The 18,694-nt window shown below is 46.5% G+C and overlaps 1 protein-coding gene across 1 annotated transcript in view; it reads left to right on the top strand.

Moving 5' to 3' along the window:
- Positions 1-587: 587 nt before the first annotated feature.
- SLCO3A1 (solute carrier organic anion transporter family member 3A1) overlaps positions 588-18,694 on the top strand; it is a 129,431-nt gene continuing 111,324 nt past the window's right edge. The window contains exon 1 of the mRNA XM_079317622.1: positions 588-990. Within this exon, the coding sequence (XP_079173748.1) occupies positions 817-990 (174 nt within the window). The 5' untranslated portion in view covers positions 588-816. The remainder of the gene's footprint in view (positions 991-18,694) is intronic.

Genomic DNA, 18,694 nt, shown 5'->3' with positions numbered 1-18,694 from the left:
GGGAGTCGCCAGCCGGGCCGATGCGGGGACAACCTGCCCTCGACCTGCGGGGAGCATCTCTGCTCTCAGCGCCGCCCGGGAGCATCCCCATTCTCCGGCAGAGCATTCCCGTTCCCCGCCGGAGCATCTCCGCTCCTCGGCAGAGCATCCCAGCTCCCCGGCAGAGCATCCCAGCTCCCCGGCAGAGCATCCCCCTTCCCCGCTGGAGCATCCCCGTTCCCCGGCAGAGCATTCCCGCTCCCCGACTGAGCATCCCTGTTCCCCTCTAGAGCATTCCCGCACCCCAGCAGAGCAGCCCTGCTCTCCGGCAGAGCATCCCAGCTCTCCGGCAGAGCATCCCCGCTCCCCGCCGGCGCATCCCGCTCCCTCGGCCGTGGGGGCGCGGCCGCAGCCGGGGGGCAGCGGGGTCGGGGCGGGCGCTGTGGCCGCTCCCCCCGCCGTGCCCACAGCCCGGGACGGGGACAGGGACAGGGCTGCCCCGCCCGCCGCCGCCGCGGAGCCTCCGCCAGCCCCGGCCCCAGCCCCAGCCCCGCCGTTCCCCGCCCCTCGCCGGCGGGGACGCGGATTCGGCCTGCGCGGAGCCGGCGGAGAGAGGGAGCGCGGCCGGGCGAGGGGAGGGGAGAAGCGAGGAGGCGGCGGCGGAGGCGGCGGCGAGCTGGCCATGGCAGCAGCCCGCGGGCGGAGAGGCAGCCGCGGGCTGCCGCTGTGATTGGCACCCCGAGAAAGAGGAGGAGGAGGAGGAGGAGGAGGAGGAGGAAGGCGCGGAGCACCGCGGGCCCGCCATCCCGCGGCGGCGGAGCGGCGGTGCCCGGGAGGATGCCGGGGAAGCGGGGCTCGGCGGGCGGCGGCGGCGGCAGCGAGCTCCCGGGGGCCGGAGCGCCGCGGCAGCGCAGGCGGCGCAGGAAGGTCTCCTGCTTCTCCAGCATCCAGCTCTTCCTGGTGTCCGAGTGCGCGCTGATGCTGGCCCAGGGCACGGTGGGCGCCTACCTGGTGAGTGCGGCCGGCCCGCAGCCCCCGCGCCGGCGGGGCTGAGCCGCGGGCGGCGGTGCGCGGCGGAGCGCAGGGGAAGTTTCTGCTCTGCGGGCAGCCCCCCAGCCCGGGGGGGGGTCAGGGCAGCCCGGCGTTCGGCGGCTGAAATGACTCAGCAGTGCCGAGGGGTCACCCACCCGCTGCCGCCCAAGTTGTGCGGGCGCTCCGCGGGACTCCCGAGCGCCCGGAGCGCGGCCGTGCCCGGCGCGGGCTGGCACCAGCGCGGCTCCCCGGCCGGCCGGGCGCTCGGCTCCAGCACAGCCTTTGCACTCACACTGGGTAAATACCGGCAGAACCTAGTGGGGCGTTTATTTCGTGCCTCCCGCGTTATCGCTTTTCCTCATCCTCTTAAGTGATGCAGCTGTGCAAAAGCGCAGCAGCCCCGAAAGTCCCGGTGTCGGGTACAGAACAATCCAAATAGGACTTTAGCACTAAATCTGCCTAGTGAGATGTTGGTGTCAGAGGCAGAAGTGTAGTAGAAGAGTTGGGAAGATGTCCATACGGCTGTGCTTGTGCCTTGAAGTGTACAGCCTGTGGAAACGTTCTGCTTCCAGCAGATGTAAGTGTATAGTTGATTTAAATTTCTCAAATAGCTTGCTGGATTTGAGAATTATAGTTTCCATGGAAAAGAAATGTATTCGTAATCTCTGAGGCTTTTTGAGGCCATACACATAATATATTCCACAGTAAATGTAAGAACTCTGCATTTGGTACTTGTATTCAGTATTTAGCATTGCTTCTCTCACATGCTCAAACTACTTATGCAAATTTGTACTGAACGTGATCTATAATTTTTCAAGATATGTGACTAAACTAACCGTGGTTAATATTCCCAGTTAATATGAAATTGAAATTAGAATTCATCTCCATATAATAAAATATAAGTTTAGTTTGAAACATAGTTGTAATTCCAAAGGGAACTGCATCACATCTGATGAGATAAATTCAGCAGTTCTGTACCCTAGGTAAGTATATGTAGATATAACTTAATTTGTAGGAGCCTGACAGGAACATGCCTGTTTTATGTGAGTAACACCTTAGTAAGTAAATAGATTGTTTCCGATGAGCTACTTGCAAAATGAGCTGTCAGTGTGAATGAGTGTAGGATAATCCTTCCTCAAAGTAATAGGCAAGGAAGAGCCCACGGGTGATGTCACCCAGTGGGCACCGGTGTGCCAGGAATGTATGGATCTGCTGGAGGAGTGTCCCAGGAATGTATGGATCTGCTGGAGGGGTGTCCCAGGAATGCATGGATCTGCTGGAGGGGTGTACCAGGAATATGTGGGTCTGCTGGAGGGGTGTACCAGGAAGGTATGAGTTTGATGGAGGAGTGTATCAGACATGTGTGGGTCTGCTAGAGGACTGTGTATCAGCACACTTCGCTGGGGTGTTTGAACGTAGGATCAGCAGCATTAGTCCCTAGTGTGGCATTTTCCTCCAACTCCTTTGCATTGCTGACTCCTCGCCAGTTTAGCATTCCTGATCCTGTTTTCCCCAACTCCTGGGGCGTGCTTTGTACTGAAGCAGCGTTGCTGCTCCTTTGGAGTGTTTCACACACCCCAGCCCCATCCTCTGGAAATGAGCACTGCGATTCCCAGAGCCCTCCCTCCTCCAAGGGGTGAACTCGGCTGAGGTGCTGCTGTCTCTACTCTCTGCCTTTTTCCAGCTCTGTGTCCTGAGCACCGTGTCACTGTGCTCCGTGGCCAGAGGGATCCAAAGCCAGTAACAACTGGGCAGTGGGGGAAAAGAAAAAAAGCAAACTAAACTCAAAACAATCCTTAGCATGCATAAGCAGTGGCCCAGCTGCAGTGGGCAAGTGTTCCTCTGTTCCCTGTGTAATTTATCCGCCGTCATTGCAAATACTATGAAGCTGTTCATACAATGAATAGATGCAAATGTGGAATTGTCATTGCAGGGTGAATCTGTGCTTAAAGCCAATCTGCCCAGCACGGTGCTTACAGGTGCTGCAGGGGAGTGAGAGCAGGAGCAGCAAAGTTGCTTGCTGAAAAGCATGGAGAGTTTAATCGTTTTTGCAGACCGAGTGTCCCGTGGGGCCAGGTGCTGTTCTCAGGTGCTGCCGTGGGGTGGAATCCGTGGAGGCACTGCAGAGTTGCCCAGGTGTACCTGCAAGTGGATATTCATTTGCTCAGGCCCCTGGGGTGAGTGGGGCTCGGTGGTGGCTGCTGGGCTGCTCCCTGAGGGACAAATTAGCAGGCGAGATGAAGTGGAGAGCAAACAGAAAGACAGACAAGCAGGGAGATGCTGCATAGGACAGGCACAGTGTGTAGTTCTGGGCAGTTGAATAAACTACTAATTTTAGCCTGTCAGCAGTGAGGGAGTTCTGTATTTGTACTTCTGCTTTCCTTGGCCACATGTGTGACTTTCCCTACTTATTTGTAACTCAGGAAGAGAAACCTTTTTTTGCCTTATACGGTGACAAGTTGGTTTCCTCAGATTTTGTCTTGTTCGGCACAGAGAGACCATGAGGGCAGAAACTCAGCTTGTTAAGAAAACAAGCCAGGGGCTTGGCTTCTCAGGAGTGATTGAAAAGCTCAGTTTGGTTTGGGCTTGGCTCTCATGTCAGTACATTTACAAGTGGCTACTGTTACTTCTTTTTAGAGATGTAAAAAACCTCCCGTTTTCCATGTTCTCTGTGCAATAGACTGGCAGCAACCGCTTGTATATATGTACAAAGTATACATTCATTCATTCATTATGTGGTTTTTAAGCAAGGATCATTCACTTTTATTTGTTCATGAAACATTGTGCTTTCCAACAGGGCTTTATAAATAATAAATGCTGATAAAAATCTATATAAAGTCCAATTATTTTCCCACAGAACTCAGCAGTGAAAATACCCCAGGATACCAGCAGTAGATGTCTGTGTTTAAATAGTGTGATGTCTCTGAGGTTCTTCATGTGAAGTTTTAGGGAGTATTTGATCAATGTTACGTTCCAAAATGTTTGTCTATTATTATGCTTGCTGTTTGCAAAATGCACATGTTCCAGAATTACTTGGTGCCATATCCTGCATAGTTTATGCAAATACAAGCCTGCGCTGCTGCTTTAATTTCTGGGGCTGCTGAATACACCCTATTATTTGCATATTCGTGTAAGGTTTTGTGTACACATTTATTTGGCTTCATCTAATTACTCCTGCGTGCTTTTGGGAACTTGGATTTCCCATCAACTGCAGTGGCAGTGGGAAAAATGCTGCTTGTAGTCTGCAGGCATTCCTGCTGCAGAAGTTAGGATTTTTTTACTCAACTTTCAAGAGCCCAGCTGATTGCCACCTGCAGTGGCTCTCCTGCAGCGCTGGGCAGTGGATTAGAGGGTGACTGGTGCAGATGGCAGCAGGAGGGAAGGGCTGGAGCTCCCTTCTCCAGCTGGAGCCCTGTGCCTTTCGGGTGGATGCAGCAGTGTGATCAGTCATGCCAGCCGTGCAGCGATGAGGATTTCGATAAGGCTGATTCACATACCTTGGCAACACTTTCCTGCCTGTCTACCTCCCTCCCCGTGAATTCCTACGTGCGCTATATTTTGGAATATTTTTGCTGTAATAGCGTTCCAAGTGTTCCTGATGGTTCATTGCTGAGGCATTTCATCACCCTGCCAGTCACATCTTCTGCCTAGCCAGTGGTGAAATCACTGCTTGAGCAGAAGGCAAGGAGACCTCAGTTTGACAGTCAGTTTGTGGAGCAGGAGCACAGTTTAATTTCTGTCCCTAGCCTTTAGCCTCGACTCTGATTCAAACTGACCTAGTTGCAAGCATCCAACATCTGCCAAAGTCACGGGCTTCTTTAGATAAAGGGCATGCATATGGGAAGCACGTTGGGAACCAGTTCTGTGGTGTGCTCTGGGGAGCTGTTTTTACAGAGCTTTACTGAGCTGTCTCTGTTTGCTACAGCTCTGAATGCAGCTATTCATGTGTTTTATCAAGTGATAGAGGATGACTGGCCTGAGCATGGGATGGAAAGGAAAATAATTGGTCCCTCCCAAGGAGGGTGCATTGGTGTTTGCGTGGGAATGAAATGCCAAATTGTTTCTTGTTTTGCTGAATGAAAACTTTTGAGCCGGGCTTAACTTCCTAGGGAGAGCTAAGCCCATGCAGCAGTGTTTGACTGCAGCCTGCAAAAACTCTCTTAACTGAGTGCCTGCAGTAAAAGTAGTGCAGTGTGACTCCAGGTGAGAGAGTGTGTGTATGTGGTCTCTGAGACTGTCTCCTTCTGTGCTGTTTTATTGCTGCTGGGGTTTGAGATATCAATGCAAATCTTGAAATTCCATCTTCAGGAAAAAGATAAGTATCAAAGATAAATACAGAAGTTAATCACCAAAGGGTTCCTGGTGGAACAAACAGAAATAGGGGCCCTGTGTGATGAACAGCTGGGAATTGAGGGGTTAACAGCAGAATTTGGCTCTTGGATTCTTTGAGTTGTTTTGCTGTGCAGCCGCTTCCTTTCCCATGTTGAATATAACAAATACAATACTGAATTCTGTGGTACAGACCTGAGCAAACCCTCCTTGAAATCTGGCAACATCTCCATGGAGGATGTCATTAAAGTCAGTTTTTGGAGTACTGCAGTACTTCAGAGCTTTCTCTTGTCCTTGGTGCTGCACAACAGAATTTGCCTCTGTGTATTTGCAGTCTGAATGGACAGGGTGGGAGAAGTGCCACAGGTGGGGAAACTGAGGCAGGGATTAAGAACTTGATTCTGTTTCTGAAGCTATTGATAAAGAATTTGATTGGTTGGCAACAGCAAAGCCTGAATAGCTTAGGCATGGGCAGACTTAACTGCAAGAGCAGTTTTCCCTTTTTAATTTATTATTGTTTTAATGAAGTATTTGTTTTCCTAGAATAAGAATCAGCTTGCAAATACTGCTCTCTTTTTTTTTTTGTCTCCATCCTCAGTAGTGCTGAGTAATAAATTAGCTGTAATGTTCATAATTTATTTGTCACTAGGGTAGTTAAAGGGGAAGAAACCCATGGAGTGAAAATAAACGTTTTAGTGGGGATGAATATTGCCAAGCATTGGCTGGTTATTGCTTACTGTATCTTTGCTGGCAGTGTTATTTCTGGAAAGTTGTTTCTGGTGTGCCTTTCCCATTAGAGAATATTGTCTGTTCTGCAGCTGAGTTGCACAGAAAGTTATTCAAAACTACCTCTTTTGACTACATTCATACATGTTTCTGTTTGAAGACGCCTTTTGATATTTTTGGGGGTCTCTGGCTGCAGGGTGGAGCAGAAACCAGATACAGCTCTGGGTTCTGATGCTTTCAGACTCCTGCAGGGTATGCGTGGAGAGTGTGGCATGGACACATTAACATAAAAACTTTATTTAAGTTACAGAAACAAATTCCAATCTAAGTGTGGATTTTTGAGTACCAAGGAAACTTGTAGCTGACATATATGTGTTGACTAGGAGAAAGGTGCTTTTTTTTTTTATCTGCTACCAATAGATGAAATGGTATAGAGGTAGAATGCTTATATATTATGTGCAATTTGCAACTAACAGTCTGGTGTCTTCTTCATTAAATGCATTTCAAGGCAAAATGCACTTGATGTCTAAATGTGGACTCATTGATTTTAGTGTTTTTATTACTTTCTAGCAGAAAGTTTGGCAGTTCTTCCATTACTCTGTAAGGGCCAAGTGATGTTTGTAAGCCCTGAAAGAAAGAACAGTTAGAAATGTTATGGTCCATCATAAAACCAATGTCTCATTTTTTCTGGCCAGCCTTTGCTTCCAGAATCACTCTAGCTCTTGCAGGGTGCCTGTGTGACTGGCTCTGTGTGGATTAATGGCCTGCAGTATTCCTGCTGCTGAGGTTTAAAGGGATCTTGGGCTGGGGCAGAGGATGTCCTGCTCTGAAGGGCTCCATCCCTGCCCAGGGGCTCCATGCAGTGTGACTCTAGTGATCCTGCAGCCCCTGGCCCAGAGAGAGCTCAGTGGAACTGTGATCCCTCCCCTTCTCTGCAAGGCAGAGCAGATACTCCCTGTTTCCCAAAAAGGAGTGTTTATCAGGTTTGCACAGGCTTTCTTTTCCCTTACTTTCAGGGTATTATAAAGGACCAAAAGCCAACTTCTGTCCTGCTACAGCAGTGTAAATGTATTGCTTCTGAAGGGTTATTCTGCAATTCATCAAGAAGAATTTGTCCTCTGTGTATTATAATCCTTACTTGTAGACTCCTTGGTCTCCTGCTATTCCTTCACAGGAAGATCAAACAGTGGCAAACTATTTAGTGGGTGAGGTTGCACCTTGGATGAATTAGTGTAGCTTTGTCTCCTGATCAACACCAGATGAAACTACAGGTGTTGTATTTTAAGCATTATCCACAGAAGTTTAAATAAACGTGGTAGTACTTTGTGTAGGAACTCCTTTAAGTGCTTCAGTGAAGTTTGGAAGACTTAATTTTTCCTATTGCACAGAAAAATGGGCCACTGATTTTGATTTACAAGGCTTCATTATAGCTCTGCAGCAAAACCAGGACTGGAACCCCATGAGTCTTGTCTCCAGGTCACCTTGGAACAGCCACTAGACTCTGTCTCCTTGCAGATAGTTAGTGCAGAGCTAATAGTGGTGTCTCTTCCACGGAGTAGAGATTTCACACTGCCCTGCTCCACAGGTTGTCAATAGGATCAATAGTGATTGCAGGCTGTTGAGGAAGCTCCTGGAGTGTCTGCCACTCCCTCCATCCCTGCTGGGAGGGTTCTGCCCTGTTATGGGAAGCATTCTGTAATGTTCAGAGAAGTGAACCCTGCATCCAGGCTGTGTCTGTTTGAAAGGATGGAGAAAAGCAATGTTCCCTTTTCCCTGATGCTAAGCAGGTATGCAGTTGTAATCATACACAGGTAAAGACTTAGAGCACAGGTCTGGATCTGCCTCTCCTCACTCAGCAAACTACAAAACACTTCAGAACTAAAATCAGATTTTCTAAAATCTCCATTAGCAAGTTTTGGGTTTTTTTTTTCTCCCAACTTTAGTCTTGATTTGATGTGCTTCAGCATTTTACCATCTGAGTATTCCTTGCTGAGGTGGAGCAGCCCCCTCCTGCTATTGCACAGTGCCCACTGTATTGGAGATCTTTCACTGAGCTGCTGTTGCAGCAGTGCCTGAACACAGCTATTTTAGATGACTGCATTGCAAAAGCAAAATATTTATTTCTGGTTTCCTTGAATGTTTATCATCGTTGTTATTTTCAAGAAGAAAAGGAATTTGCTTTGATTTCTGTTTTTGTCCTCTGTTGCCTCTCCCTTCATAGTAGCCTTTTGAAACCTCACCAAGAGCCAGCTGATTTCCCTGTATTTTTTCCACACCATCTTGGTGTCTGCAGCTATCACTTGGATGATTTCTGCATGTTTGCAGGCACAGTGGTTCTTAGCTGTGGCTGCAAGGGCCGGTGTGGGAGCACAGGAGTTGTTATGCCATGCTACATCTGTTTCCTGGGCAAGGATTTCTGGAACAGGCTTATTTTTAATATTTAAGTGTCCTTTTGAAACAGTTACCATGCTTTTCACTGTATAATTCATAATTACTTAGTTTACTGAAAGTGAAAAAAGACTTAAAATTTAGTTTTATGGTGATCCATCAAATGACAGTGAAGTTTTTGACAGAACGTGGATAATTCAGTTGTATTGAGGTCTTCATGACTCACCCAGTTTCTGAAACAGCTATGGCAGGTTTGTTTTTTTGTGCTTTGATGTTTGCACCTGAATCTAGCATTTTCTTTAGTTGGTTTTTTTTAAGGGCAACTACAAACTCTGCCATAAGGAAAGGGAAAGAAAGCTCAGCTGTTGAGATGCGTGGTGTGGAAGAATACAGAAACCTTTCAGAAATGTTTCACTTTTTATTTTCAAAGATAAATAGTGGTATATTTGTAATTTTTTTTTTTTTTTTTTTGTCCCCCACTGAAAGACTTTTGGCTGAATTGAAATCAGGATTGGGTTTGGGTCAATATAGAAGAAACAGCCTTGAAATGCATGTTGCATGTGTGTATTTTAGGATGATACCTAGCATTTAATACCTGCAGAACTGCATGAAACATTGTGGAATTGCTTTGCAGTGGAGGGTGGCAGGTAATGGTGCTCTCTGCATTCCGAAAACAGAGGAATTACTCTATGAAGTGATGTTTAAGGTGAAAAGTATTTTTCCTTGAGTCTTCTTGGTGTGTGTATTAGATGGAGCTTTTCATGCTCTCAGCTGGCAGGGGCACCAGTGTTCAGACACAGCATGGCCAGAGATAGCAGTGGTGGGCCTGTTTGCCATAGCAGGACAGAGTTCTGAGTTTTCTGTAGGTTCAGATGTGTTCCATCCCTTTAATTTTCCTAAGGAATAACAGGGAGTGAGAAAACATCATAATTTAATAGTTCTGCAACCTGTCCTGTTAAACAATGAATGGTATTTGTTTTCTCTGGTGGAACTTTACTAGGAAGGGCTGCAGAAAGATTTTTCTGGAGTTCTTGTTTTTTATTTCTGAAAAAACAAACATAGTTTGGCACATCATCAGCAGGAGAGCAGAGATTTGATTGGGAGTGTTTTTGGTGCTGGAATGTGGACTAAACCTCATGCTTTGGCTTGAAAGGAATCTCTGAAGGGAGATGCAGGAGGACTGGCATGTGCCTTGCTTGGGACAGTAGCAGGTCCCTGTACCTCTGAAAAATACCAGAGGTGTATGTGCACATGTGCCTGTCTACACTGAGAAATGCCAAGAGAGGAGAGTGCAAGCATTTAGAACTTTCCAAGAGAGAAGCTAAAATACTGACTGAAAGAAAATTATTTTGAAAAACATGAAAGGGGAATGCCCCCGTGGTGTCTTGCTGCTTCTTGTGCCCTGCTAATGAGTTTCATCTGCTGGAAACATGCTCACTTCTCATCCTGACATGGTCTGAGTGTTGATGCACTGAGGTGCCAAACTGGGGATGGATCTTTTCTTACCCAGTTGATTTGGAAACAATAGAAAAATAGCAGTTTATAACTAAGGTTTGATTTTTAAAGAGGAAGAACTTAAGACTTTCAGTTTTTCAGTCCTACAGCTTGCTTCTCATCATCTCACTGAGCTGCAGGAAGAGCTGTAATTGTTGTGATTTAGGAAAACTATTTTCTCCAAGTTATTCTTCAAGCTTTAACTCTTTTCTTGTTAAAGGGTGTCCACCTTGGTTGGTGAGATGTTGTGGTGTGTTAACCTTGGTCTGCAGCCAGATCTCCACCCAGCTTCTCTCTCACTCCCTCATCAATGCAGTGGGGGCAGAAAAATAGGTGAAAAAGCATGTGGGTTGAGATAAAGCAATTACTGTAAGAGATAAAACAGGCTTGACCTGGGAAAATGAATTTTCATTGCCAATTAAAATAGATTTTGATGTTTAAAACAAAGCCAAAAATCAAAACAGCATAGTCCCCCCCTTCAAGCTCTTTTTTTCCCCCAGGCTCTCTGGGAGTATGTCTCTGTCAGATCCTCACTGTGCTGTGCTGGGAGAGCACCACCCTCACCATGAGCTAAAGTACCCATTAATCATGTTTGAGCACTGGCGTGCTCTTTGCAGAAATGTTGGCTGCCCTTGGGTAAATGGTTTCCCTATGCTTGGATCCTGTCTGCACTTGGTGATCAGCCTCTGGTTTTTGTGGTGTCCCACTGGGCAGCAAGGCTCAGCCCAAGGAGAAGCGTGTCTGACTAAAACAGGGTGGGGTTCTTTCTGTCCTGCAGGCATTGTCTGTAAAATGTGATTTTTGTGGGAGTTAACCTTCCCATAGCCTACTACAAATGCTCCAGCTTGTGATGGAGAAAGTGCTGGACATACAGGCCCTTTATGAGAAATTGTGGGCAGTGTTTTTAGGGCTTACTAGCACAGGAAAACTGTGGGTTTTGTTTTTGTCTTGTCCAGCATACAGGGCTGAGAGTGGTTAATTACAATGGGCCTTTCAGCCTCCGCATGAGATGCACACTTTGTTTCCTGCTGCCTATGGCTAGTTATAATGCAGGTCCTTATGTCTGAAGTCAGTGCAGCTGCTGGCTGAGGGACAGGAGCTTCAGCTGAAGGGATGCCTTGTCTAAGGGTGCTTGTTTGTGATGGCTGTTTGGGTGATCCTGTGGATGGTCTCATCCGAGGTGCTCAGTGCAAGGAATGCCCACTGAGCTCAGCTGTGTTCCTGCAGGAACCTGCCTTGCCTTGTGCTCTCCAGCTTTGCTCCAAACAGGAGTGCTTGGGCCACAAGTTTCTATTTTTGATACCAAAATGTGATACCAGAGCCACATGGCTGCTTGAGCTCTTGGGTCACAATTTAACCTAGATGCTAGTCTGGGTTGGGGTTTGGGTTTTGTTAGTTCTCTTTCTATAGTCTGTTATTTGTAGACTGTTTCTATAGTCTGATATTTAATACTACTAAAAAAATTTTAACTCAAGGGAGCTGCTAAGGTTACTGAAAAACTTTCCCCCAGCCTCTGGGATTCAAACCTACCAGCTTCAGAGAACTTGAGAGCAAATGCTGAAAGTATTCAAGTATTCCATGGAGCTAGATAAACTGTTCACTTCCAAGAGTTAATTTGTGTAATTGAGGCTGCTTCTGCATTGACAAATCACTGTGTGAATGAATGGATTCCAAAATCAGCTTGGGAGTTATTTGATGACTATTGAAGTTAAGCCACACTAGCAAGCCATGTGCTAGAGGCACAGTTTTGTGGGGTTTGTGTCATTTGTGTCATTTGGCACAACTGCACAAACTTTCCCAGATGCTGGCCCTGTAGAGAAGTTCAGTCTTTTCCATGGATTAGGATGCATCAAGGCTACTGTGTTGCACTTAATCTCACTTCTTGCTCTTTCTTAGCAGGAAGGCAGAAGTTTCAAATTTCTTCTTGCTGTTTCTTGTGGAAGCATTTGGGCCTTATGTGTAGCCTCCCTTATTTAAGATGGCATTTATTGATTTGTATTACTCAGTTTAATTCAATGCTGGACAAGCTTTATGCCAGAATTTTTATTTTGCCTTCTTATTTAAATAGATCCCTAATGGACTCCTGTAGTTGTATGATCCCTAATGAATTACTGTAGCTGTATATAATGACTCTTGGGAAATACTGGATGCAGCTTCTAGAATCAGTTCTGTGTGTTTTCAGACTGCAAACTTTTGAAGTCTATCCCTGAGCAGTGCCCAGGGTTCCTTGTTGTTTTCTGAGTTTTCCAGATATTCCCACATTAATAGACTGCATCTTTGGTGTCTGTGTCAGGTATCCAGTGAGCAGCTGGTTAGCAGGAGGTAACTGGTTACTGGGAGGTAAATCTGGATGCAGAGTGCTTTCTGGGATTTGGTGTAAGGGTGTATGGTCTCATGCATGGAAATTTCTTCCCAGGCTCTCCTACAATGTTTCCAGTTCAATATTTCTGTATCTCCATGTTCAAACCAACTTGCTCTGAGTTGCCTTTGCAGTTTGGGGGAGTAGTTGGCCATAATAGACAAAAATGTTCTGCAAATAGCTTGTGGCAAAGCGTGGTGAATAGAGTGTGTGTGGTTACTCCAACAGTCAAGTTACTGTTGATCAAATCTTTACAGATTTCTGTTAGACATCACACTGAGGCTTCAAGGAATGGGATCTTTAAGAGGTGCACAGAACTTTGCTACACTGGAAGTGCAAATGAAACTAAAATGGCATTTTCTTTCTTCTTTATTTGCCCCCTGTAGTGCATAGTGCATGGATTCAGACACTTTCAATTTGATTCTCAGCATCCTGATTGTATTCAGAACTTTTGGTATCCAGACAGTGTCACAAAATATTAGGTTCATGAGTGTTTCCACGAGTCCTGTCACTGTGTATTTCCCTGACCTCCTCCTCGCCCCCACTGCTCAAGCAAATGAGAGATTAAATGATGGAGGAACAGAACTTGATTCCTCTGAACCAATACTGGCCAGGTAGATTCTGTTGGTGGTGGCATCTTGGCAGGAACAGAGGAACATTCCTGCCACATGTGGGTAATGTTTTCAAGCCAAGCTCTTATTTTGCAGCAGGCTGTCCAGACCTGTCATATCCAAACTGACTCCCTTCATCAGTCAAGACTAATATTTGTGCCCAGAGAAATTGGATTTATTCGCATTTGGACAATGTGACATGTGGCAGGCTTGGGAGAGGACAGCTTAGCCCATGGGGTTGTTGGCTGAGGAACAACTGCTGTTTGTATGTCTTGGTGAAGGTGCAGACCAGGTGTGCTTGGGCTCCTTTCCTGGCTTTGTCATGGGCATCAAAGCCTTCTTTGGGCTTTCTCTCTCAATCAGCAAACGTGCTGGCTGTGTTCTTGTCAGGTTCCATGGTCATCTTGTGGTGTAGGATGATGGGCACTGAGCTGCTCCAGTGATGCTAACTGGGATGAAAGAGGCCCCCAGGCGTGGGCCCTGAACCACGTCTCTAGCAGTTATCATAACAGGCTGAACTAAATTAATTAATGGGGTGGTAATTGTGTGCTATCCTACCTGTGATGATGCAGCCTTATTGCTGAGTGTTATCCCTATTTCCTTCACACCTGCCTGAAATGTCAAGGCTGAAACATTTAGCCTTTTGCTGGTCAAGGCTTCACTGGAAAAGACTACTTGGGTCTGCTTTACTCACTCTTTGATAAGTGATGGATTTTAAAAGAGCCTGAGGGTGTTATTTTCAAGGATGTTTTCTGAGCTGTACTGTCATTGACAGAAGTGACTTACTCCAAGTGTCTCTTTGAAAATGGGACTCTTGTTCCAAAGCCACTAAAATGCTTTTGAAAAATATCCTTCCCTGTTACTGACTGCAGTGGACTGTCTCAGTGGTGTCTAGCTTCCTTTAAAGCAGGGCAAAATTAGAGTCTAAATGTTATGTGCCTGGCTAATAAACTGTATTGTAATTAGTACTTTGGGGAGGCAGGAATCAGGGAGAAGCTCAGTAGACAGAGAATTAACTTCATGTAGAAGCTGTCTGAAAAGGATGAGTGAAGAACTGGAAGGAGATGAAAACATGGGATTTGAAATGGCTGTGGAGGTTGAGAGAAACCAGACTGGGAAAATTCAAGGAGAGGAGAGCACTCATGTTGGCTGCAGCAACCATTCCTTAGTGGATGTCTCTGGCTTTATGCTGAATGCTGAATGCAAAACCATTCCCACTCTCTAGTGCCTGAAAGATGGATTCCTCCCAGAATTTGTTGTGGCTCTAGGAGCAGTGATCCTGTATAGGAACTCCTGTCCTGTTGTGCTTTTGCTCATGTCAGACTCTGATAGGTAAATAGAAGAGGTGGGAGCTTCTGTTTTCCTTGCGTGTGCTCATTAAAGTTTTTCAGGGTCTGGTGATTCTGCAGTAAATAGATTTAAGATCACCTTCAAGCCATGACTTGCCTGCTTTCACCATGGCCCTCCTTGCTCACCCCCAACCTGCCTCTCCTTTTAGTGGAAAGTTTTTCAGCAGCCAGCACATGGCTCCTGTTTGTACCCTTGGCGCTGCACAGAGACAACGTGAAAGGAGAAGTGAGTTTGTGAACAGCTTTGTAGGAGGGTGTTACTTAGCAAATAAGCAGGATGACACGGACAGTGCTTGTGTGGGCTGCAGGGTGTGAGGTGGGGATAAGCAAGCAGCACATGTGGCTCCAGGGCAAGCTAGGGGTGTTGCTGGTTAGGTGCCAGAGAGACCCCAATTCCACCTGCAGAAGTTTGCAGTCATTCAGGATTTCTTTTAAGAGTTACAAAGTGCTGTGCAGTACAATGTGGCCATTTTATTGTTTCCCTTTTAAAGGGCTTCCTATTTCCCAAGGCTTACTGAATTAAAGCACTTGATGCACTGGTTGATGTGAAAAGCCTCAAACTTCTCCCTAAGCCGAGTTCCCATTTGCTGCAGCCAGGCATCCTTTCTGCTGGATAGGGAATAGAGCAGGAGAGATCAGCAGAGCCAGAGCAGAAGAGGAGAAAAGTAGTAGGACTTGTCAGAAAAGCTCCTCTCCCAGTATATAGCCTTTATATAATCAGTGTTGTCCTCCAACCGTGAAAACTGAGTTCAGCTTCCTTCAAAGCTTTTATTAACATTGTCTCAGAGTGTCCTGCCCGTGTCACTTCTGCCCTGGTTCATGCCTGGCAGCTGGGAATGCATCAGCAGCCAGCTCCACAGGCTTGCTTCCTCATCTGCACAGTCCATGACTCGGGTGCAGCCCTTAGCCCTGAGTTCAGCCCTGGATATAAATTCAGATAACGTGAAGCCCTTTGCAGGGCAGGTTTCCTTGCCAGGCTTGCATTGTGGTTTCTGTGTGGTAAGTGCCCTGTTTGTAGTAGAAAGCCTTCTCTGCAGGCATGGAAGTGTTGTGTTAGGAAGTGTTTTATTAGATGAACAAGCAAACCAGCATTCAGTTGTGGAGGTGGAGAAGGGAGGCTGCTGCAGTGTGACAGCTTGGGATTGTGCCTCTCCAGTGGTAGTACATAGTCCATGTGATAGCATATAGAAGGGGGTTTTTTCCTGTTAAGAGTCTTCCAGCAACATGAATTTCATCTCCTCTTCTCAGCTGGAACCCAGCATGGTGGTGCCCAGTTTGCAGAGCTCCAGACCCATGTATGGATCTTGCTGCCAGTTCTGTATGTGTCCAGGAGTGCTGCAGGAGCCTACATTTAAATTATACACTTTGAATTCCTCTTCATCTGGCTTTGTACACCTACTTGCTGGCCACAAGGGAAAAAGAAAGAGAGGTATCTCTGGATGTGTCAAAGATGTTCCAGCAGCTTTCCCTTGGCTGTTTACTTTGACAGAGAGATTGGCTGCCCCTGCTCACCAGCCCCTTATCCCACATGGAATTCTTCATCCCCCAGGTCTGAAATGTGCCGGCAGCACTGTTCTGTGCTACAGTTTTTAAAGCATGAAGAAATGAAGCTTCAGGGCTGAGGTTTGTTCTTCTTTGCATGTTTATGATGTGTTATTTGGCTGCCAGTGAAAATGACATAACATTTAAAAATAAGTAAGGATTCACATATCTACTGGCTTCGTTGTAAGTGTGCTACTCAAGGAAAGTTTGTGCTAAAAATGGATTCTGGCACTGGGTATTTTTATGTAGATACCTTGTCAGGGACTAAAATACCACCTGCTGTCACACAGTGAGGTCAGTATTGAACAGCAGACTTGGAGGCAGAAAGCTTGTGTGGACACAAGGTCTGTGGTTGTGATTATATTATCACTGTAGGTTGAGAGTTTAAAAGGTTAAAAAGCAGGATTTTGGCTACAGTGTGCATATGTTTCAGAGCAACAGAAAAATCCTTTCAAGTTCTGCTTAGGCAGTTCTGTGTGGCCTGGCTCTGTACCTGGCTCTGCTTTGAGCTGTTGGTGACTCAGGCTGACTTTCCATGATGAAGGAAGAGTGAGGGGGTAGCTGCAGGTAACACCCCAGTGATATTTTGGTTGACACTGCTGTAAATGGGGCACTGTGCCCCCCCTTCCTCAGGGAGCTGGGAAAGGGGGTCAGCCCATTGTGTCCATGCAGGATCTGTAGGAAGCAGATGAGGAAGGTATTCAAAGCCCTGCCTGCATTGCTGTTTGCTGCAATGAGTTAGAGGTTAGGTTTTTATGCACCATAGTTGGCCAACATGGATCTCAGTTTCACCAGTGGAAAAAGCACGTTTACCTTTCAGAGGCACGTGGCTTTCTTCTGGTTTGAGCTATTTTGGAACAAACTGAAGCTTTGCACTGATGTATCAGCTTCTGATCAAGCAGGATATCTTCCATGGATGCTGAGTACTCTTTGCTCTGTTTGCAGTGTGCAGCAGCCTGGAGCATCACTGTTTGTGGCACAGCTGTGAAACCCTGCCAAAGGTGCCCAGGTACCCTTGTTTTGTGCCTTGTTGGCCAAGAGGCACAGGATGCTGTGGCTGCTGAAATGTGGTGAGGAGATGCACAAGAGATGGCAGGAAAGTTTTCTGCTTGATGCCAGAGAGAAAAGGTTGACAAAAATGTGTGCCTTGCCTCAGCTAGGAGTGTGATGTGCTGTTTCTCTTGCTGCATGGTGCAAAACCCTCTCTTCTAAGGCCCTGAAAATCCTGACCTTGAACGTGTGCTTGATTTGGACTGTCATTAACCTCAGAGCTGGTCACTAGAATATAAAATGAATTTTTCACACCAGTGAGGCACAGATCCAAGCTGCAAACTCCTCATGGCACCAGTACAGTAACTTGCAGATTTTTCGAGTGCTGGCCTAGAAACAGCACAGGCACATGCAGCAAGAGCCAAGCTAATAACACCCTACTTTCAGCAGGGGTTCAGCTGTGGCATCTATTATCCCTGTCACGTGAATGCAAATTTCTGTGCAGAGATGATTTCCAGACCTTGAGCAGAGCCAGCCTGGGTGTGTTCATACTGCCACCTTTTTTTGCTTTCCCTTATGTTCGTGTGCCCAAAGCCAGCACAGCTGTTGGCATCTACACTGAAAATGAATTTTGAGTTTCGACTGACTTGATGGAGCAGGAAAGGTGTTCAGAGAAGTGATCAACAGCCTGAGACAGGAGGTCCTGATGCCCTCACTACTTCAGTGGGGTAGCAAGAAGAACTGTTGCCTGGGTTTGGGCAAAGGGTAATAAGGTTGTTGCCCTTTACCCAGCCAATGGGGAAGGAGTGGGCAAAATGCCAAATGGCTGCCTTTTTAAAAGTTTGGCTCAACCACAAGTGATCCATCTCAGCACTGGAACTGTGGAGCAGGAAGATGTCAGAGCAGAGGATCAGCATCATTCCCTTGGGCTTGAAGCCTGAGCCTGGTGGCTGTGGGAAGGAGGGTGACTGAGCCCCTGGGACCAGCTCCACAGGAAGAGAGCTGGTAAGGGTCTCCCAGCCATGGGATCACATTTGCCATGTCCTGCACAGCTGCTGGAAGAGAGGATGAGGTGACACCTGAAGAAGTGGGTGGAGGCACCTGGAAGGAGTGGCACTTCTGGCATGGTCCCTTTGGCTCTTCAAGGAGCCCTGTGTTTCCCAGCTTGTAATGGAGACTGTGGGAGATGGTTTGAGTTTGTTTTCCTTTGGGAATGTAGTTGCCAGGCAATTATTTTACACCCTGTAGCACTGCAGACATGTCTCTTCAAGTCCAATCTCTTAACACATAACTGAGAAAATGTATTTTACATTAAAAAAAAGCCTTTTGAAAAGGCCCTTCAGGCATAAAGTCAGTGTGTTTTCTATATATAACCCAGTGTTATTAATACAATGAACTTAACTGTAGACTCTGTGGGTGAATATGACTTGATCATTGGAGATATGAACAATATGATATTCATTTTCAATATACTGTGTCTCTGACTCCATCATGGTGCTCCCTGCCTCCAGTTCATTTCTTAGTGATCAAGTGGGGCAATAGGGTGAAGCAGGTCTGTGGATTGTATTTTTGCTGAGCACTAATATAAAATAAACAGCCTACAGAGAAAACAAATTTACCTTGGTTCAGAAAGGCCGAGGTCTGTAGATTTGGAACAGAGAGGAATGATGAATGTGAGCTTGTATTATTGAAATAAGTCCAGAATGGCATGGCATAAGCTTCCATGGATTTAGTTACAAAAGTTGCAGTACAAATTGCTTTGGCTGGAAAATTTTAAGGTGGTGATTGATTTCTTTTTTTTGATGTGGGTCATTTATCACTGTGTGCGTTGTGAGAGACATTTTCCTTTTTCAATCATTGCAGAGTGTTTTAGGGTGGTGTTAGGAGGCCCGTTC

The sequence above is a fragment of the Erithacus rubecula genome, assembly GCF_903797595.1.
Source record: "Erithacus rubecula genome assembly, chromosome: 14".
Classification (NCBI taxonomy): Eukaryota; Metazoa; Chordata; class Aves; order Passeriformes; family Muscicapidae; genus Erithacus; species Erithacus rubecula.
Note: the sequence above shows the minus strand (reverse complement) of the source record. Positions and strands in the feature narration are given on the sequence as shown.